The sequence below is a fragment of the Melospiza melodia genome, chromosome 1, assembly GCF_035770615.1.
Source record: "Melospiza melodia melodia isolate bMelMel2 chromosome 1, bMelMel2.pri, whole genome shotgun sequence".
Taxonomy (NCBI): domain Eukaryota; kingdom Metazoa; phylum Chordata; class Aves; order Passeriformes; family Passerellidae; genus Melospiza; species Melospiza melodia.
Window position 1 is genome coordinate 174,581,237 of NC_086194.1, and position 21,799 is coordinate 174,603,035.

Below are 21,799 nucleotides of genomic sequence, written 5' to 3' on the forward strand. Positions count from 1 at the left end.
ACATGGAGGGGAGTGCAGTATACCTGGAACCGACTGCCCCAGGGGTGGAAACACAGTCCTACCATCTGTCATGGACTGATCCAGGCTGCACTAGAAGAGGGTGAGGCTCCAGAACATTTACAATATATTGATGATATCATTGTTTGGGGGAACACGGCAATAGAAGTGTTCGAGAAAGGAGAGAAGATAATTCATATTCTCTTGGAAGCCGGATTTGCCATTAAGAAGAGCAAAGTCAAGGGACCTGCCCGAGAAATTCAGTTTCTGGGAGTGAAGTGGCAAGATGGACGGCGTCAGATTCCTGCAGATGTTATTAACAAAATCACTGCTATGTCCCCACCAACTGATAAGAAGGAAACACAAGCTTTCTTAGGTGCTATAGGTTTCTGGAGGATGCACATCCCTGAGTATAGTCAGATTGTGAGACCCCTTTATCTGGTTACCCGCAAGAAGAACAACTTCCATTGGGGCCCTGAGCAGCAGCAAGCTTTCATCCAAATCAAGCAGGAGATCGCTCATGCTGTAGCCCTTGGTCCAGTCAGGACAGGACCAGATGTGAAGAACGTGCTCTACTCTGCAGCCGGGAGCCATGGTCTGTCCTGGAGCCTTTGGCAGAAGGTGCCTGGCGAGACCCGAGGCCGACCATTGGGATTTTGGAGTCGGAGCTACAGGGGGTCTGAAGATAACTATACTCCAACAGAAAAGGAAATCTTGGCCGCCTATGAAGGAGTCCAAGCCGCCTCGGAGGTGATTGGTACAGAGGCACAACTCCTTCTGGCACCCCGACTACCGGTGCTGGGATGGATGTTCAGAGGAAAGGTTCCCTCTACCCACCATGCCACCAATGCTACTTGGAGTAAGTGGATTGCCCTCATTACGCAGCGCGCTCGAATTGGGAAGTTAAATCGCCCTGGGATCCTGGAAATAATTACAAATTGGCCCGAAGGTGAAAGCTTTAGTGTCGCGGATGAGGAACAAGAGCCAGTGACCCGGGTTGAGGAAGCTCCGCCATACAATCAGTTACCAGCAGAAGAAACGCGTTACGCTCTATTCACCGATGGTTCTTGTCGCGTCATAGGGATGAAACGGAGGTGGAAAGCAGCTGTATGGAGTCCCACTCGACGGGTTGCAGAGGCTACTGAAGGAGAGGGCGAATCCAGTCAATTTGCTGAAATCAAAGCTATTCAACTGGCCCTAGGTATTGCAGAGAGAGAGAAGTGGCCAAGGCTCTATTTGTATACCGATTCTTGGATGGTAGCCAACGCTCTATGGGGATGGCTGAAGAGATGGAAAGAGGCGAACTGGCAGCGAAGAGGAAAACCAATTTGGGCTGCGGAAGAGTGGAGAGATATCGCTACTCGGTTAGAGAAGTTACCTGTGAAGGTTCGCCATGTAGATGCCCATGTCCCCAGAAGTAGAGCTAATGAAGAGCAGCAAAACAACCAGCAAGTCCATCAGGCTGCAAAGATAGGGGAGTTGAAGATAGATCTCGACTGGGAGCATAAGGGAGAGTTATTCTTAGCACGATGGGCCCATGATGCCTCAGGCCACCAGGGTAGAGATGCCACCTATAAGTGGGCACGAGACCGAGGGGTGGATCTAACCATGGACAGTATCTCTCAGGTTATTCGTGACTGTGAGACGTGTGCTGCCATTAAGCAGGCCAAGCGGGTGAAGCCCCTCTGGTATGGGGGGCGGTGGTCTAAGTACAAATACGGGGAGGCCTGGCAGATTGATTACATCACACTGCCTCAGACCCGCCAGGGCAAGCGCTATGTACTGACCATGGTAGAAGCCACCACGGGATGGTTGGAAACCTACCCTGTGTCTCATGCCACAGCCCGTAACACTATCTTGGGCCTTGAAAAGCAGGTCCTTTGGAGGCACGGTACTCCCGAGAGAATTGAGTCGGATAATGGGACTCATTTTAAAAACAATCTTATTAATACTTGGGCTAGGGAACATGGCATCGAGTGGATATACCATATCCCCTATCATGCACCAGCTGCAGGGAAGGTGGAAAGGTATAATGGATTGTTAAAAACCACCTTAAAAGCATTGGGTGGGGGGTCTTTAAAAAACTGGGAGCAGCATTTAGCAAAGGCTACCTGGTTAGTTAACACTCGAGGTTCCACCAACCGAGCAGGTCCTGCTCAGTCTGAGCTCCTTAATATAGTAGATGGGGATAAAGCCCCAGTGGCCCATGTCAGAGGTTTGTTGGGAAAGACAGTATGGATCAACCCTGCCTCGAGTACAGACAAACCCATCCGTGGGATTGTCTTTGCTCAAGGACCAGGTTATACATGGTGGATAATGCAGAAAGATGGAACAACACGGTGTGTACCTCAGGGAGACCTGATTGTGGGATGAGACTCATATATGAATGTCATTGTTTGTTGAATGTGAGACAGAAGGAAACTGTAAGTGTCAAAGGTCTGAGCAAGTAAGATGAGAGGAATGCGTAAGTGTCAAAGGTGTGAGTAAGTGAAATGAAAGTTTTTATTGTATATTCACGATATGGGATAAGGGGTGGAGTGTCGTGGGTTGACAGCCTTTATCCCAATATCGTGTGTTGTGTCTGGCAGCTGTGCCTTTTCTCTCTTCCCCCCCCCCCCGGCCGTCTTGCTGCGGCGGGGCGGGGAAGAGAGGGGGGGAGTGTTTGACCAGGCCTTTTTTTTGGCTTTTGGCTTTTTGCTGCTTGGCTTGGCTAGCCGCTTTGCTTGCTTGCTTTCTGCTTTTTGCGCTGTTTTTTTTTCCTTTTCTTTTGCTCCCTCTTTCTTACCCTCCCCTGAAGATACTGGACCGGTTCCGGACCTGACCTGAGACGTCCAGGACACCTGGAGCTTGCAAGAGAAGCTTGACGCCCTCACCATACACAAAGTCTGTTTCTTTCCTTTTCTTGTGTTGGGGAGTGTTCTTTTGTTACTTGTAAATAAATAGGTTTTGTTTTCCACTTTGCTCCTCCGAGAAATTCCTTCCCGAACCCGGTGTTGGGGGAGGGGTGGTTGGAGGTTTGTTTTGTTTTGGGGGGCTCCCTTTTGGAGATTTCCCCTAATTTGTCCTAAACCAGGACAAAGGCTCAGATGCATGAGCTGGTTTTGCTGCCAGCATTAGAGGAGCTGCTGTGTTGCACTCTCGCAGATGGATGGACAGACACCTCCTGCCTGCAGTGCAGGCTCCCATGCATTCATCCAGCCTAGAGACAAACTCAGAGCTCATCTGGGAGCCCAGCCCATGGTGGCATGGGAAGCAGGCCCTCCTGCTCGTGAATCACAAGGAGCATTGTAATTATTTTGCTGCTGCACAGTCTGATGCTGCCTTTAATTAAACGTGCGCTGTCCTGCTGGAGGCAGGGACTGCTCTAGCAGGGCTGGACAGGTGGGCTTGAAATTCTCTGAGGAGAAATGAGGGGTGAGGAGACTGAGGAGCACCTTAGCATGGGCACTTCCAGGGCTGAAGGGTTGGCAGAACCTCTGCCTTGGAGCCCTTAGCTCCTGTTGGAGGAGTGGCCACACAACAGGCACGGCTGGGGTGCTTGGTCCCTGGAGAAAATCACCTGTTACCAGCACTGCTGGCCCAGGGCTGCTGCCTGGGGCAGCCTGGCTTGTCACAGGTTGTTTTTGAGGAAGAGGAGTGTGGGAGAACAGGTTGTAAAAGAGTAGAGATGGTGCTGAAGGCAATCTCACCCCTGATGAATTGCAGCTGTACTAATTACCAAAGAGTGGGGACAGCCTTGTCCTTAATAGTCCCAGGTGTGTCCAATAAGGATGGGTGTTAGAAAAGAGGGGGTTAGCTGGGTGAGAGTCCTTGAGAGTCAGAGTTTGCTGGCTGTGCTGTGAGCAGGAAGGGTCAGGATGTGCTGTGAGGGACAGATAGACTCAGATGGCTGTGCAAGGGGCAGGAAGGAGTTGGCTGGTCCTGCAGAAGGAAAAAGGAAGAGGAGCAGGAGGCGATGTTGCGTGGAGCTGCCCTGGAAGTTCACAGAGAAGGTATGAGAGATTTTTTCACTGTAGGATAACAAACTGATGGTGCCAGTCAGTTTGAGTCTGCTGTTAATTGGTGCCAAGCACCAGCACTGGTAAATGGTGCCCTCTGTGAGGAGAGAACACCTACAAGGGAGGAGGTGTCTGAGCCTTGCTGTTCGGGCAGCAGAGCTGGGAGCACCATGGTGGTTTGGCTGCAGGAGCAGAGTCTCTGTCCCATTCCAGAGCCAAGATTGTGTGCTTGTGGTGTAGAGCCTGTTCCTGATTCCAGCTGTGCAAATATTCACCGATTGTGTGCTTGTGGTGTAGAGCCTGTTCCTGATTCCAGCTGTGCAAATTGTCACCACCTGCTTCCAGAGCCCTTGGCCTGAGTGTGGCATTGTTGTAGCTCTGTGGTTAGGCTGGTGCTTGCCTGCTCTTCCCCTGGCACGTGTCCTGCTCTGCTCCAGCAGTGCTGCTGTTTGGTACCTGCAGAGGTTCTGCACTGGAACCTGCCTAAAGCTGCTGGGCTGGGGGAAGGATGTCCCCAGAGCCTGTGGGGACACTGGGCAGCACCCCCTTTGTGTCTGCTCTTGGCAGGAGGGTCCTGGGGCCAAGGCAGCTCCACAAGCTGTGCTGAGCACAGCATGGCTCCTTCTCCATGGAGGAGCCCAGCTGTCTGTCTGTCCTCCTCTCTGTCTGTACCTCTCTTCACAGGTACAGGTGAGAACATGGGGAGCACGAGGTGATGCTGGGGAACAAAGACTCCCCTATATCCTGGCTCCCTTCCCATGGCATGATGAGATTAGACACCAGGTGAAGGGAGAGCTGGAGCTTAGCCCTGCTTAGGCCAGAAACCCTTTTCCCTTTTTTTGTAGCCTCAGGAAAACAAAGGTTTGGGAAAGAGTGGTGGTGCTGGCCTGGGAGGGGGGATCAGCCTGCATGCAGTCACATTTGGTGTTTTTCAGGAGCCAGGCTCAGCAGCCAGACACTTTCTGTGTTTCCCTGGCAGTGCAGGTGCATCTCCTGCAGGTGTGCAGGAGCACCCAGGCTGGTGTTGCCCTTGTGGGCACAGGGATGGGCACAGGGCTCGGAGCTTGCTGCAGACACCAGCGGGCTGCCAGGGAGGTCGGTGCCTCTGTCCCTGACCCTGCCATGCTCCATCAGGGGGTTCCAGGCCTGCAGCCCATTCCCCCCTGCCAGAGCAGCTGCAGCAGCCCCCTGGGCCAGCGTGGGGGTGGCTGTGGTGGCCCAGCACTGTCACCCCACAGCCAGGCTGCCTCTCTGTCCCCAATCCTCATGGTTGGCTTTCCAGGCCTGCCCTTGGGACTTTGCTGTTTCTGGGAAATGGCATAGCTGAGTGGTGGCTCAGAGGGTTTGTCCTGAGCCTTTTATCCATTGTCCTTTCTCCCTTTTTCATTTTCCACCTCTTGGTCTGGCTGAATGAGTGAGTGGGGGGCGGACCAAGGCTCTGCCAAGCATCAGCTGCAGCAGGAGGGAGATGTGGGGGTGGTGTCTGAATTCCTGGCATCACTGGGCACTGTGCTTCTCTTAGGTCACCTCACAGCCCCAGCAGCCCTTTGTTCATGTCCTGGGGCTCTGCTGCAGCCTCAACACTCTTGCTGGGAGCTTCACAGACACATCACGTCAGCTGGACAAACACAACTTGGAGGCTTGGTCACGGCAGGGAGGGGATGGAACCTGCTGCAGATGGTTCCTTAAGGACAGAGAATGGGCTTAGAGGGCCCTTTGAGATTCTGCTGTGTGTGTACATGTCACTTGTGACTATGCTGTGTGTGTGTGCATGTCACATGTGACTCTGGTGTGTGTGTGCATGTCACATGTGACTCTGATGTGTGTGCATGTCACAAGGCATTGCTGTGTGTGCACATCCTGCCCCAGGGGCTGTAGCTGACCTCTCTCTGAGCAGAGCTTGGACCACCTGGGACAGCAGGACCCTTCCAGGCTCACCTGCTGCGTGGATCTGCATGGATCTCTGTGCTGCAGGTTGCCTTCTGGAGCGAGCTGCTGTCCCTGACAGCCTGTCCGTCCTCCACCTGCCCCTGTGCAGTTCTGGGGCTGTTGGCTCTCCAGAACATCTCCTGCTGTCTGGACATGCCTGGCAGCTCCGTTCTGGAGCCTGCAGGGCCTGGGATGCCTCCCTGGTGCTGCTCCAGGCTGAGGACAGGTTCAGTCTCTGGGGCAGGTTTGGAGCAGGACAGTTGTTTCCCCGTGCAGGGAGTGAGGAAGGGGTGTAGGGGGATTCAGTATGGGTAAATGAAGGTGGTACAGAATCTAATCTTATCCCCTAAAGAGTTGCAGCTGAACCAGCTACTAAAGATTAGGAGCAGGCCTGATGTTAACAGGCCACACCTGTAGCCAATAAGAACAGTGTTATAAAAGAGTGGATTGGTGGGATCTAGAGTCAGTTGGCTGCTGCAAGGACAAGGAGAAGTCAGTGCTAGAGGAGCTGCCTACAAGAAACATCAAGGAGGTATGAAACTAGCAATATGGAACATTTGCAATGTAATGACAATAGAACTCTTGATACATAATGACAACACAGGGGTCCTGTTGTCCCTGGTCAGGAGTGGCTCATCTCATCCTGAGCTTGGCCAGTGCCTCCTCCAGTGTCACCCATCCATGCTGCTGGTGCTGGCCCGTTGTGCCACGCTGGGTTATGAGGGCAGAGGGTTGTTCCTGGCTCAGGTGGGCATTTCCTTCCTTCTGGGAGCACTCTGCTGTGGACCTGGAGCTGTGCCCTGCCCTGCCTGAGGTGCAGGCACACCTTGGGTTGTTCCTGGCTCAGATGGGCATCTCCTTCCTCCCAGGAGCACTCTGCTTCCCTGTGGGCCTGGAGCTGTGCCCTGCCTGAGGTACAGGCACATCTCGCGGTTCCCCAGGGACAGGGACTTTGGTGCCCCTTGCTGGCTGGCCAGCTGTGCCAGTGGGCGTTGGCCATGCTGGAGGATCACGTGCAGGGTCAGCCGTGGGTGCCTGGGGCTGCCCAGGTGTTCCCCTGCTCGGCAGGAGCCAAAGGTGAGTGTGCCAGGGCAGGCTGTGTGTGCTGCTCCCAGCGTGTCTGGTTCCCAAACCGGCTGAGCCTGTTCCTGTTCCTGTGGGTAACACCAGGCCAGCCCAGAGTGGGGTGTGGGAATGTTCCTGGGGCAGGACTGGCCTCCCCATGAGGGTGAGCATGGCTGGGCTGGCTCTGCTTCGCAGAACCACAGAATAATGAGCTTGCAAGAGACCTCTGCCCATGCCCTAACACCTTGACTATAGCACCAAGTGCCATGTCCAGGCTTTTTTTAAACACATCCAGAGATGGTGATTCTGCCACCTCCCTGGGAAGAGCATTCCAGGGCTTTATTGTTCTTTCAGTGAAAAATTTCTTCCTAATACCCAACCTGTACCTTTCCTGATGTAGCTTGAGACTGTGTCCTCTGGTTCTGTCCGTGCTGCCCAGTGGGAGAGACCGACCCCACCTGTCTGCAGCCTCCCCTCAGGAAGGTGTAGAGAGCAATAAGGTCACCTCTAAGCCTCCTCTTCTCCAGGCTGAGCACCCCCAGCTCCTTCAAACGTTCCACACAGGGTTTGTGTTCCTCCTCTTCTCCAGGCTGAACAGCCCCAGCTCCTTCAAACATTCCTCACAGGGTTTGTGTTCCTCCTCTTCTCCAGGCTGAGCACCCCCAGCTCCTTTAAACATGGCTTGTGTTCCTCCTCTTCTCCAGGCTGAGCACCCCCAGCTCCTTCAAACGTTCCACACAGGGTTTGTGTTCCTCCTCTTCTCCAGGCTGAGCAGCCCCAGCTCCTTCAAACGTTCCTCATGGGGTTTGTGTTCCTCCTCTTCTCCAGGCTGAGCACCCCCAGCTCCTTCAAACGTTCCTCATGGGGTTTGTGTTCCTCCTCTTCTCCAGGCTGAGCACCCCCAGCTCCTTCAAACGTTCCTCATGGGGTTTGTGTTCCTCCTCTTCTCCAGGCTGAGCACCCCCAGCTCCTTCAAACGTTCCTCATGGGGTTTGTGTTCCCAGCCCCTCTCCAGCCTTGTTGCCTCCTCTGGATGTGCTCAAGCATCTCACCATCCTCCCCAAACTGAGGGCCAAGAACTGGACACGGTGCTTGGCTGCTGCAGGGGCTTGCCTGGACAGGCTCATTTTGGGCACAGCTTTGGCTGTCACTGTGTGATCCTGTTGTCAGCACTGGGTTTTCCTCTTCCATGAACTGATGTCAAATGCAGTGCTCTGGATCAGACAGCTCGCTAATAATTGCGTGGGGTTTCATCCTTTGTCACTCCTGCATAAATCAGCCAGTTGGAACGGGCCCAGAGCAGGCCACAGGGATGATTAGAGGGCTGGAGCACCTCTCCAGTGATGAAAGGCTGAGACACTTGGGATTGTTCAGCTGGGAGAAGAGAGAGCTCTAGGAGACCTTAGTGCAGGCTTTCAGTACCTGCAGGGGGCTGCAGGAAAGCTGGAGAGGGACTTTGCACAAGGGCTTGGAGGGACAGCACCAGGGGAATGGCTTCCCACTGCCACAGGGCAGGGATGAATGGGATATTGGGCAGGAATTGTTCCCTGGCAGGGTGGGGAGGCCCTGGCACAGGGTGCCCAGAGACACTGTGGCTGCCCCATCCCTGGAAATGTCCAAGGCCAGGCTGGGTGGGGTTTGGAGCAGTCTGGGACAGTGAAAGGTGTCCCTGCCCATAGCAGCAAGTGGGATTGGGTGATCTTGAAGGTCCCTTTCTACCCAAACCTTTCTATGGTTTGGCACCCCAAAGCTGCCATCACATACCTTCCAGTCAAAACAGAGTTCAGCACTGAAATCCCAGTACCAGGTGTCTCCAATCTCCAGTTTAGGGGGAAAAAAACCCACCCTGTGCCAAGGACAGGATGCAGAAAGGAAGAGGCAGGTCTGTAGAGAGGAGCTGTGGACTTGTGGATGTGGAGGGATTGTGGGGTGTCACTGGGCGGGGTTTGGCCAAATTCTGCTGGTTCCATCCCATGGGTGATGCTGGCCATGCTCAGTGTGTGACTGGCCGCAGCAGTGAGGGGTGTTTGAGGGGTTTTATCGGTTTCCTGGGAGGAGGGCATGTGGTGGAGCCAGGGCCCAGAGGCGTTTTGGGCCATCCCCTATGGTTTGAGCAGCCTGCCCTGGCCTCATCCTCATCCTGTCCTGAGCAGGAGCTGCACTGCAGATCTCCCAGGCACCTTCCACCATGAGTTATTGCATGGCTCTGTGATGGAGGTCTGTGATACACAAGGGATTGGAAGGATATTATATCTGCTCATAGCTCAGTCCCTTTTGACTGAAAAAGCCATGGGTCTAGGTTGCCGCCTTTTGTCTTTTTTAAAGTTAATTTAGTTTCAGAACTTAGCGAAACACTTGAATGTGTTTGCATACATTTGGCTCTCAAGGGGCTGCTGAGGGAGGATGTTACATCTGAAAACCTGCTGAGGAACCTGAATTTCACAGTTTTCTGCCTTTTTTTGCAGTGTTGTCATTTTGTGGAGCATTTCTTATATTTTGGCGTATGGTTCTTTACAAACTCTTTATACCTGTCCCTAATTAATGACTATTTAATGTATTTCCAGTTGACTGCACTGTGTCTGCTGTGGGCATTTTAAGAGCTTATGTCCCTGAATTTGCATTGCAGGACAGTTTTGTAGCTGTTTTCTGTCTTATCTACCCTGTGAATACTCCCATGCTTCAACAGAGAATATCTTTGTAGTGCACCCTGCTTTGCAAAGGCTTTTTCCCCCAGTTACACCCAGCTGCTCTTATGTTTTTAGGGTATTTTTGTTAGTGATAACTTCCATCACACTCTGAGATGCTGGAATATTCCTGCGCTGATTCTGGATTCCTGTGTGCTGGAATTTTTCTGTGCTGGTTCTGGATTCCTGTGTGCTGGAATTTTTCTGTGCTGGTCCTTGTGGGCTTTGGGCTGCCAGGAAACAGGGAGAGATTGGGCTTACCTTTTTTTTCAAACTTCTGTTTTTAATCTACTCTGAGTCCAGTTTGGACACTGAGGGATCTGGGTTGGGCAGATTGGGTGATATTTTATTTTATATATCAGAAAACATTGAAGTTGGGGGGAGTTTCTCTTTAAATGTGGTGCCAAATCCAGGGGTTTGCTTTGTCAGCTCTGGGAATTGGGATAAGCTTTGATTAGCAAAAGGGATAATTGCCAGTCTGCAGAGACATGTAATCAAGATTTCACTCTTAGTTCTAGTAAGAATTTTAAAATCATTTTGTTCTCACTTTCAAGTGTCACAAGTGAATCTCCTGTGCAGCCTTTGCTTTGAGTTGTTGGCTGAGCTGAAGGCTTCAGCTCCCAGAACACTGAGCTGGAAATGACATGGAAATTCATGCCAGAGGCAGCGTTTGCAGCTCTTGGTCACATCCTCTTGCCATCTCTCTTTGGCAAACATAAAACCTGCATTCAGGCATGAAAACACTGCAATTCTCACGTTTGTTTTTCTGGCTACCACTGATGGCTGTTGGCTGGTTTTACTTGTTGTCACATCTACATGTTTTATTCAGGTGCAGTGTAAGTGATTCTGCCAAGGGGGACGCAGCTCCTGCAGCTCTGCACGTGGGCTGTGCCCAGCTCTGGCAGTGCCAGGGGGTTCAGAAGCCTTTTTTCTAAGGAAAAGGAAGGAGCTGGGAGCTGCTGCACCACACACAGCCTGGGTTTATTCATTTAATACACCTAAATTGTCCTTTAAAAGTGTGGAGATGTGTTCTGAGGCCACCTGTGCCCTGGGCAGCAGTGCTCAGCCCCTGTGGTTGTTTTCCAGTGTGCAGACTCTGGCAGGCCAGCACCATGTCTTGTCTGGAATTTCCTTGCATTCTAAAATTAGGAGAAGGCTCTAGGAAACAATAGCAAATCAAGTCTGTAAACTCCTGCTCCCCTGGACCTTTGTTGTCATTGAGACTTTCACCCACTTCCTTTTCACTGAGCTGGTCTGCATGAGATAAACTGAGCTAAACAGGGCCACTGATGAGCTGGTGAGAAGGGTTATCTTTAAATTTATTTACTCATTGCACAGTTATTATGGTCCTTTAGGACATCAGAGGTGTGAATTTCCCGTCAGTGCTGTCCATCCCTGATCACACCCCTGTGCAGAGTGGGAGCAGGAGAGCAGCTGGGGCTGTGCTGGGGTTTGTGCCCCTCAGACACACACCTGAGCCCAGCAGTGTGTCCTGTGGGATTGGAGCTGCAGAGCCTTGGCTGTGTGCAGAATCTGCTCCAGGTACACCTGCACAGCTCGTGGTGGTCACTGCAGGAGGGGGAGCAGCTCCCCTGTGCATCTTCTCAGGGTTCTGTTTGCTCCTCCTTTGCTCTGCTCTTTGCTCGTTTCCTGCAGTGTTGGGGGTGCTCCACACCTGGAGGTACCTGCAGGAGTTCCTGGGGAGCTGTGCCCAACAGCTTTTGTGCAGGTGGACACCTGGAAAGGCACCAGGAGTTCCTGTTGAGCCCTGCCCAGCAGCTCCTGTGCAGGTGGGCACCTGGAAGGGTACCTGGAAAGGCACCAGGAGTTCCTGGGGAGCTCTGCCCAGCAGCTCCTGTGCAGGTGGGCACCTGGAAAGGTACCTGGAAAGGCACCTGGAGTTCCTGTTGAGCCCTGCCCAGCAGCTCCTGTGCAGGTGGGTACCTGGAAAGGCACCAGGAGTTCCTGTTGAGCTCTGCCCAGCAGCTCCTGGAAAGGCACCTGAGGAGGGGGGCTCAGCGCCTGCTCTGGTCTGGTCCCTGTCAGTGTGGGCTGCAGGAGGAGCCCTGACCCTGGCCGTGCTTTGGGACCTCAGGATGACCCCAGGGTTGCCTCTCCTGTGCTGCTGTGGCCCCTCCCTGCCTCTGCTGAGGACAAACACGGGGTGATGTAGTTTAGACATGGCCTGTGCCTGTCCCTGCCCAGACCTGAGTTTGTCCTCGGTCACTTGTGAGCGGTTTCTGCAGTGGCCCCACGTTGTTGTTTGTTGTTCCCAGCGCTCGGAAACACTCCAGGAAATGCAGTGAACACCCCAGCCCTGGTTCCCATCCTGTCCAGGAGCTGACCTCTGGCAGTGGTTAGGATCAGCTGCAGTATGTGGTCAGTTGATAATTACAGTCCATTGTGTTTACTGAGCTCGCTGGGTCTGTGGTGACTTGGAGGAGTGATTGGTGGATCCTGGAATTTCCCATTTGCAGCTGATGGACTTCAGGGAGCCCCGAGGGATGTGTGAAAAAGTCAGATGTTGTGAGGGCCCTTCCAGCCACCATTCCCATGGCTGTGGTGTTTCTAGAAAGGAGTTTTTATGCCTTGTTTAGTTCAGTGTTACCTGGGGCCGTGCTGACAGCTCACCTGTGCCTTTCCCACCTGGCACAAGGGCCACAAGCCTGTCCCTGATGGTGTGGGGACCTGCCCCTGACGTCCTCACCAAACATGCTGTGCAGCAGCAGGGACAGCTCTCTGGGCTGCTGCTCTCCTGTGTTTCTCCTTTGTTGGTCCTCTGAACCTGCCCCACAAACTCAGGTGACTGCTGCAAGCTGCTCTAGGTGACCTCCCTGTGGTGCTGGGCTTCAGAGCCTGAGGGGAGCTGTTATTGTAGGAAACAGGGAATGTCTGGTCTGTGTCCTGTGCAGGAGGGAGGAGAGCAGTGGGGTCCCAGATGCTAAACGAATGATCAACCTGAACTCATTCATGCCTTTTTTCTTGTACCCCCATCCCTTGTCACCGTCATATTTTCTGAAAAATCCCCTTGCCCAGGATTCTTCTCCTGGGAAGCTGAGAAGTCTCAGAGAAAAATGAAAACCATAATTATCTGATTTGCTTCTCCTGTGTTTTGCTGCTTTGGAATGTGTTTGGACATTATTTAACAACAGGTTTCATTGGTTTCATGTGAATTGTGTTTACTATTGGCCAATTACGGCCAAGTTGTGTGAGGCTCTGGAGAGTCATGAGTTTTTTGTTAGTATCTTTTAGCCTTTTGTCTGTATCCTCTCTGTATTCTTTAGTATAGTATTCTTTAATATAATATAGATCGTAAAATAATAAATTAGCCCTCTAAGAACACGGAGTCAGATTCATCATTCCTCACCTTTGTCGGGGCACCCCACAAATACAAGAATCCCTTCATGGGGGTTCTGATCCATGCAGTGGCTGCCCCTGGTGGGATGGGGTGGTGGGAGCAGGCAGGCTCTCAGGGGGGGATGCTGAGGCTTCCCCTGAGATGAGGATGTGGTGTTGACCCCAGAGTTGCTGCTGCTGACCCCGTTGTGTCCCTTTGTCCCAGCCTTTCTTCAGGCTCCTGAACCTGCGCAAGCTGGGCCTGAGCGACAATGAGATCCAGAGGCTGCCCCCCGAGGTGGCCAACTTCATGCAGCTGGTGGAGCTGGACATCTCCCGCAATGGTGAGCCCAGAGCTGGGCAGCAGCAGTGCCCAAACCCCACCGTGCCCTCGTGCTGGGGGAAGCTGTGCCCTCCTCGCCCTCAGCGCTCCTCAGCTCTGGCTGGGCTTGTGCTGCTGCGTCTCAGGCTGCCACCACTAACTGCTGTCCCATTTTCTCATGCCTCTTTTGTTCTTTCACCTGTTTTTTTCCAGACATTCCAGAAATTCCTGAGAGCATCAAGTTCTGCAAATCCTTGGAAATCGCAGACTTCAGTGGGAATCCTCTCTCCAGGTAGGAAGGCACATGCAGCTCATTAGTCCAGCTGAGAGGGAGAACTGGGATTGCACATTGTGCCTGGCTTTCTCTGATCTTCATTTTATAATTTTGTCCTTGTGAAGCCAAGACTGGGGTTGCCCTGCCTCTTCCAAAGCTGCAGTGTCTGCTCTCCTGGCACTGGAAGTGTTCCTGGCACTCTCCTGGCACTGGAACACTTGGTGCTGGAGGAGCTGAGTGAGCTCCATCCTCGGGGCCTGGGGCTGTGAGTGATGAGCTGCTGTTGTACTGGTGCCAGCAGTGAGGACTTCTGTCCTCTTGCAATGAGTTTGTTGCTCTCTTTGCACTGGTCACAAGCCTGAATGGATAAGGGCTTGCGCTGCAGAGAAGTAAAAGCCTGCATGCAATGCTCTGCACCCCAGAGCCCCTTTTGGGCCCCACTCTCTGCCCTTTTTGCCCCCTCTTAGCCCCTTTTCCACCTCTCTGTTATTCAGAACTAAGGACAGCTATGCTTTGTACCCCTCTTATCTCAGTGCCCAGAGCTGTGCCCAAGCAGGAGTTGTCCTTCAGTACTCTGGAGCTTTTAATGCATAAATTTGGGATCCGGTGTGGCTCCCGTGCCTCAGTGAGCCAAATTTCCAGGCACTGGTGTCCTGCTGCAGAGTCCCTGTGTGGCCCCAGGTGTCCCTTTGTGCTCAGGGCAGGTGCTGCCCAGGTTTGAGGCACTTTAATTCTGCTCCCTCTCCTGGTGCCAGGCCCTGCTGCAGTGGGACAAGCTTCCCTGTTGGTGACAATCCCTGCACCACAGGAGTGACCAGCAGTTCTGCACCAGGAGTTATTTGTCAGAGCTTTTCTGCTCAAGGTCAGATGAGTTGGGGGGTGGGTGCTGAGGGATCTGTATGAGCTGCCTGCAGAGCAATTTTCTCCAGGAATTTCCTTCCAGGGCTTTTCCCTGTTCTGTCACACCTTGGGTGTGTTGTGATGGTGCCTGGCCCTGGGGAGTGCTGCAATGCCATCTGCAGGGATGTCCTTTGTTTTGGGCACTTGGAATCCTTGGGAGCCCTCCTTTCCTCAAGTAAATGCTCCCATGGCAGGGTTTAGACTGGGATTTGTGCTCAGGTACTGCAGGGCTGGGTTTGCCATCCTGGACAGGTAATGTCTGGTGCAGGTGGGTTTTGTGCTCTGGGAAGCAGAGCTTGTCCTGGATCAGCAGCCAGGGTTGGTGATGGCTCCTGTTCTCCTTTCCACATGTTGATGCAAGCTGGGATGAGATTGGCTTTGGTGGATATGAATGTTTTGGGGCATTGTGTGCTTTGCACACAGCATTAATGGAGTCTGTTCATGTTCTCACAGGCTGCCCGAGGGCTTCACCCAGCTCCGGAGCCTGGGCCACCTGGCCCTGAACGATGTGTCCCTGCAGAGCCTCCCCACTGACATTGGGAAGTGAGTATGGCCTGTTCTGGGGAGGGCTGGGCTGGGGACACCTTGCTGCTGGCACCAGGACAGTGGCAGCACCTGCAGGGACAAGCCAGGGTTGTTAAAACACCTTCCTACTGAGGTTCTGCTCCTTGCTGGGGTTTGTGGCACAGCAAGGATTGATCCAGTCTCCTCAGTCCAGTTTTCCCTGTGTTCTCAGTGCCTATTTGCCCCTTTCCAAGCAGGTGTGAGCTGCCTGATGATGTTTGATTCAGATTTGTGCTGCTGGCCAGTGGCCTCGTGGGGTGCAGTGCCTCTCCTATGGGGTTTGCCCTTCCTCATGAGAGGGGTTTGACCTTTCTGGGCAGGCAGTCCTGTTGTGGCAGCGTGTTCCTTGTCCTGAGTGTGGGCACAGTGTTGTTCCTTGTGGCTGCAGCAAGCACCTGTGTCCACAGAGCCATTTTCATCGTGTGTCTGTTCACATCTCCATCCACGTGTGCACACCCATGCATTGCACAGGACACCACGGGTGGTTCCAAGGGAAGGGACATGAGCAGCCCCTGGTATCCCTGAGCCCTGTCCAGTGAACCTGGCTTTCTTGCTCCCTTTTCTCTTGCAGTTTGGCAAACCTGGTGACTTTGGAGCTGCGTGAGAACCTGCTAAAGACTCTCCCCACGTGAGTGTCTGTCTGGGGGCTGCAGGAGTCTCCTGCCTGGTCCTTCCTGCTGCTCCCTCAGGGACCAGGGCAGGCGCCATCACCTGGCTGGGGAGGGCTCAGGCTGGGCACAGATTGGCTGCACCTTGCTGGATTTCCTTAAATTGGGGCGAGGAGGGAGAGGATGGTGCGGGGCTGAAGAGTAGCAAAGGATGTTCAGAGCCTGCACTCAGCCTGTGTAAGGATTGGTTTAGAATAGGCAGGGCTCCCAAAAACAGCTGCTGGAAATAGTGAGAACCCCATTTTTCCTGAAGAGCTGGAGCAGGGTGGATTATTTTGGAAAGAAAGAGAAAACTGTGGATGGGTGTGTAGGAGGAGCTCTGTGCACAGTGAGGTTCAGGATTTGAGGAGCACAGCTGAAGGGTCCATTTTGCTCCTGACATCTGTTCTGTTGGATATCCCTCCTGGTTGTTCTGGGTGGGATAACTGCCTCCCCTGCAGCAAAGCTAGGCCAGCAAGGGAGAAGAGGTAAGTGTTGTTCCATGTGCTGGAGTCAGGGATAGAGATGAGTTCCTGGCAGGGAACATGGTTCATGGTGGAGGTGATGCTCTCAGGTGGATGGACGTGGAGAACTGCCCAGTTGCTACTTCAGTCTTTGCTCTGGCTCTATCAGAGTTTGTTGAGTTTTCTGCCCTCCAGCAGCTCTGTCAGCTCATTGCCTGCCTGCTCATGCATCCCACTGATGATTCCCCCAGCTTGCCTTGGAGTCACTGAAAGGATTCTGCTGACTCCTTCTTGAGCAGCAGCTGTTTTGGGGCCACCTGAACTCCTCAGGGAAGGTGTGATGTGTGCAGCTGCTGTCACAGCTGTCCTCACAGCTCTCTTGCAGTTCTTTTTGAGCAGCAGCTGTTTTGGGGCCACCTGAACCCCTCAGGGAAGGTGTGATGTGTGCAGCTGCTGTCACACCTGTCCTCAGATTACAGCTCCAGGCAGGAGCTCAGTTTGTCTGCTGGCACTTCCCCCTGTAGGAGCACAGATCAGAATCACAAATGGCCTGGTCTGATGCCAGCCAGCACATCCCTTGTGCCCAGCAGTGACCCTGTCACAGAAAGGTGACAGGAGGGGACAGCTGAGATGGTCCCATGTGGAGTGTCACCACACAGGGCAATCTGGGTTAGAGCTCCTTATTCTGGAGCCCCAGGATGGTTTGGCTTGGAAGGGACCTTAAGGCTCATCACATTCCAGCCCATTGCCTTGGGCAGGGATTAGAGCTCCTTATCATGGAACCCCAGGATGGTTTGGGTTGGAAAGGACCTTAAGGCTCATGCTGTTCCAGCCCATTATTGCCTTGGGCAGGGACGCTTTCTAAGGTGCAGGGAGCTCCAAGCCTTGTCCAGCCTGGCCTTGGACACTTATTGTGGGCTGAGAACTGGCGAGCAGAGGAGTTGGGGTCCTGGTGTGGCTGCTCTTGTGTCTGTTCCTGTCCTGGTGCTCACACACAGGCAGCTACCACAGCTGGCTGACCCCATGTCAGCAAAGGCTGCAGCAGCTTCATCCAGGGCTGGGCTTCCAAACTGCAGAGTGTCACTGTGATGTTTTCTGAAAAATCCCTTCACCAGGATTTCTTCTGGGAAGTTGAGGAGCCTCAGAGAAAAATGTAAATGATAATTATCTGATTGCTTCTCCTTGTGTTTTGCTGCTTTAGAATGTGGTAGGTGATTCTTTCATGGGTTCCATGTAAATTGTGTTGTCTTAATAACCAATCACAGCCAGCTGTGTCAGACTCTCTGAGGAGTCACAAGTTTTTATTATTCATTCTTCTGTCTGTATCCTTTCTCTTTATTTAGTATAGTTTTAGTATATAATTTCTTTTAATATAATATAATGTCATAAAATACTAAATCAACCTTCTGAGAACTTGGAGTCAAATTCTCATCTCTCACCTCATCCTAAAAATCCATCAACGCCACAGCAGAGAAGTTACTCCCAGTAGCTTTTGGCCATCTCAGAGCCACCAAGTCTCTGGAGTCTTGAGAATTCAGTCTGTGGCCACAGCCCTTGGGTTTCTGGGGAGATCTCTGCTGCCCAGTGCTGGGTTTCTGGGGAGATCTCTGCTGCCTAGTGCTGGGTGTTTGGGGAGATCTCTCCTGCCAGTGCTGGATGTTTGGGGAGATCTCTCCTGCCCAGTGCTGGATGTTTGGGGAGATCTCTCCTGCCCAGTGCTGGGTGTTTTGGGGAGATCTCTCCTGCCCAGTGCTGGGTTTTTGGGGAGATCTCTCTTTCCCGGTGCTGGGTTTCTGGGTAGATCTCTCTTGCCCAGTGCTCCCAGTCGCCCTTTGGTAGATTTGGGTGCCATCCAGTAGGATGCTGGTAGTGTGCTGTGAGATTTTGGTGTTTTCACTGGAAGGTTAATGCAGGTTTGATACTCACTCTGTAAGGCAAATTCAGCTTCTTTTCATCTTTCCCTGTCATTTTTCAAACCACGACACTCCCCAATTCCCCAAATAGTATTTTGGGGTGATTTCCAGAAGTAGAACATGGATCTTGAAGGCCAAGGTGGTTCTGATCAGAGGTGTCAGTTGAGTACAGGATGGCAGGCCATGGCCAAACCCCTTTCAGTGATGCTGTGGGGTTCTCTGCCTCAGGCCCTTGGCTGACTGGCTGCACAAAAACAGCTCTAAATGAGGTCAGGGGGCCTTGCCAAAGAGGAGAATGACTTAAGAAATGGCTGGTGCTTTGTTGCCAGGGTTCCTGAGCCTAGTGAATAGATAGGTGGGCTTCAATGCTGAGAGTTTGGAGCAGCAAAATGCATCAGGGTCCTTTTGGTATTTTGTTGTTGTAGAGCTTTTTGAAAGGTCCATCTTGCAGTGACCTTTGTTTGCCAGAATTCCATGTAATTGGAATTGACTGAGCTCTGGAATGGTGCAGCTTGTGCAGCAGGTGATCACCCTCATTTCTCCCATGCAGCTGGGATGCAGCCAGAGACTTGGGAAGGACAGCTTTCCTGGATTCCTGTGGAATGGTGGAGGGTGGTCTACACTGAGACCTCTTGCCTTTTGCCAGACGTCATCAGTGTGGATTCCCCAGGTTGCTTGTTCCTGTTTTGGGAATTCAGGCTGTGAAGGTGCAGAGGGACAGTCAGGGCTGCATCACCTCCAGAGGAGTCAAAGTTGGTGCACATTCATGGTGAAGGAGTGCTGTGCAGCAGGGTCCTCTGGGTGAAACTGCTGATAAAGCTTTGCTGGAGTTTATCTCAAAATCCACCGCTACATGCAGCAGGAAATTAATTTTCCTGCATAGCCCAGATGTTTTTACAGGCAAGACAGTTCCCTTTTATTGCACCCCCAACAGCCCTGGTTTGGGTGGCCTTGAGAGGGGGACCTGTTTCCAGAGAAATGTGGGGATTTCTCTGTTTGGACAGTTCCTGAAGAGGAGAATGAAGCTGTTCCCTGCTGGGGGAGTGGGCAGGGCGGGCAGCTGGCACACACTGAGGGGCAGCAGCCCTCTGGGGAGCTGGAGCTGGAGTGGATGGGTCAGACTCAGGTGTGAGCACCTGGACCATGTCATGAGAACCCCCCGTGGGTTTGTGGGACTGCAGGGCTGGCCCAGCCCCAGGTGTGGTGTGTGGGGTGCTCAGGGCTGCTGGTGTGGGTGAGGACAGGTCCTGTGCAGTGCCTTCATCGTGAGCTTCTGTCTGTACCACTCCCCTCACTCGAGACATCAGGCCACTGTCGTGTTCCCTTCCTCTTCAGAAGCACGAGCATCCTGTTTGGGGAAGGCTGTGGAATTTGTCATTGCTCCCTTCCCTGCAGCTGTGTGCCCCCCTTGCCCCCCACACATGTCCTGTCCTCTGCTGAGCCCCTCCTGTTGCCTGTCAGTCCGTGCCCAGCTCCCTGTCCTCGCTGGGGAGCAGCAGCCGTGGGAAGGTGTGGCTGCTCACCTGCTGTGCTTTCAGTCACAGGGTTGTTGTGGTGGGGGGAGCGGAGGGCAAACTGGTACCGGTGGGGCTGCTGGAGCCTCTGAACCATTCCCTGGGGTGAGCAGTCTGGCCTGGGGAAGGGAGCAGCTCCACAAAGTGCTGGGCTCAGAGGGACGTGAGAAAGGCCAGGATTGCCCCACCTGCTGCAGGAGTTACTGGAGATGGTGTGGTTTGTGCAATGTGTGTCCCAGGTGCTAACCTTCCGCTCTTTATTTCTTGTTTTATCTCTCTGTGCCCTGTGCCTCGCAGCTCCCTCTCCTTCCTTGTCAAGTTAGAGCAGTTGGATCTCGGTGGCAATGACCTGGAAGTGCTGGTAGGTGAGGGCTGCTGGGGAGGGGCTCGGGGGGTTGGCAGGGGTTTCCACCTGCAATGCAGAGAGACAGGCCCTCAGGTTATTGGGGAGGTTCTGATCTGGCCAGCATGGCCCAGTCACCATTCCCAGGTGAATTTTCTCTCCATGTGTCAGCCCCTGTGTCCTGCTGGCCTCACACTCTGCCTGCCCTGTCCTTTCCAGGCTCTGGTATGGAGATTCTTCCTGTCTAGCTGCCAAGGATCTTTCCTTTCCAGCAGGACTCTGTGCTTCCCTTCTCTGTCCTGCACTGCCCCCAGCTGTTTTCCTTCTTGTCCAGCTTCCTGCCTTCCTGCTTTCTGATGTGATTTCTGCCCCACACAGTGCTGGGCCACTCCATGTTGCCCATGGCAGTGAGGGTAGCCCAGTGTGGGGGCTCTCTCCATGGAGGGCTCAGCATGTGGAGAGCAAGGGCACAGTCTGAGTTGAGGTTATTCTGGGCATTTGGGGCCACCCTGTGATATTCTGCAATTTGCAGCTGTGGATTAAGCTGTTACTGGATCCTCCTCTTTGTGTTCTGGTGTGGGTTTTGGCAGAAAGCTGGGAGGCACAGGGGCTCGTGCAGCTCAGCTGTGCACAGGCTGAGCTCACCTGTGAGAACAGGTGTGTGACACTGAGCCATGCTCCAGTGGGACAGACTCCAAACCCTGATTGTCTCAGGGGCTGTGGGATGTGCACATGTGTCTGTCACAGCTGATGGTGCCACTGGGTCATCTTGAGCTGGGCAGTGGTACCCAAATGTTCATTTTCATGTCTGAGAGGAGGAGATGCATTCCTTATGTAAGGCCAGAATTTCCAACCCCCTGGAATCATGGAATCATTTAGGTTGGAAAAACCATCTGAGACCACTGAGTTCAGCCACTCTCCCAGCATTGCCAAGGCCACCACTAACCCATGTCCCCAAGTGCCACATCCACACAGCTGTTAAGTCACCCCAGGGGTGAGGACTCCACCTCTGCCCAGGGCAGCCTGTGCAGGGGCTGGACAGCCCTTTCCAGGAGGAGTTTTTCCAGTATCCAACCTAAACCTCCCCTGGCACAATTTGAGACTGTTTGTCCTGTCCCTTGTTCCCTGGGAGCACAGCCTGACCCCTGCCTGGCTCCATTCTCCTGCCAGGGAGCTGCAGAAAGCAGCATCTCCCCTGAGCCCCGTTGTGCCCCAGTTCCTGAGCTGCTCTCCACCAGAGCTGTGCTGCAGGCTCAGCTCTCCTTGCCTGCTGACACAGCCCTGCTGATGCTGTCAGTGTTTGCCATCCCACTGCAGCCATCCCAGACATTCCCAGTGCGCTCCCAGGGTGAGAGGCACAGCAGTGCCTGGCTGTGCAGAGTGCTGTGTCTGCACACCCTCGAGCAGCCTCTCCCTGTCCCTGGAGGGGCTGATGTCCTGGTGATGTCCTGGTGATGTCCTCACTGTGCTGTCTCTGCAGCCGGACACTCTGGGTGCGCTCCCGAACCTGCGCGAGCTGTGGCTGGACAGGAACCAGCTCTCGGCTCTGCCACCGGTGAGTGTCTGCCCAGCACTCCCTTCCCTTCCCTAAACTTCCCTTCCCTAAACTTCCCTTCCCTAAACTTCCCTTCCCTAAACTTCCCTTCCCTAAACTTCCCTTCCCTAAACTTCCCTTCCCTAAACTTCCCTTCCCTAAACTTCCCTAAACTTCCCTTCCCTAAACTTCCCTTCCCTTCCCTTCCCTAAACTTCCCTTCCCTTCCCTAAACTTCCCTTCCCTAAAGCTTCCTGAGCCATGAACACACATCCACCCTTCCCCTTTCCCTTTCCCTTCCCGCTTCCCTTCCCTA

The 21,799-nt window shown here is 53.3% G+C and overlaps 1 protein-coding gene across 23 annotated transcripts in view; it reads left to right on the top strand.

The window, feature by feature from the left end:
- The window catches only part of SCRIB (scribble planar cell polarity protein), a 140,125-nt gene that overhangs the window by 16,194 nt on the left and 102,132 nt on the right, over positions 1 to 21,799 (top strand). For all 23 annotated transcript variants that reach the window (XM_063175652.1, XM_063175721.1, XM_063175703.1 and 20 more), the window contains exons 2-7: positions 13,236 to 13,353; positions 13,545 to 13,623; positions 14,959 to 15,048; positions 15,641 to 15,697; positions 19,905 to 19,968; positions 21,431 to 21,505. In XM_063175652.1, coding sequence (XP_063031722.1) covers positions 13,236 to 13,353; positions 13,545 to 13,623; positions 14,959 to 15,048; positions 15,641 to 15,697; positions 19,905 to 19,968; positions 21,431 to 21,505 — 483 coding nt within the window. The remainder of the gene's footprint in view (positions 1 to 13,235; positions 13,354 to 13,544; positions 13,624 to 14,958; positions 15,049 to 15,640; positions 15,698 to 19,904; positions 19,969 to 21,430; positions 21,506 to 21,799) is intronic.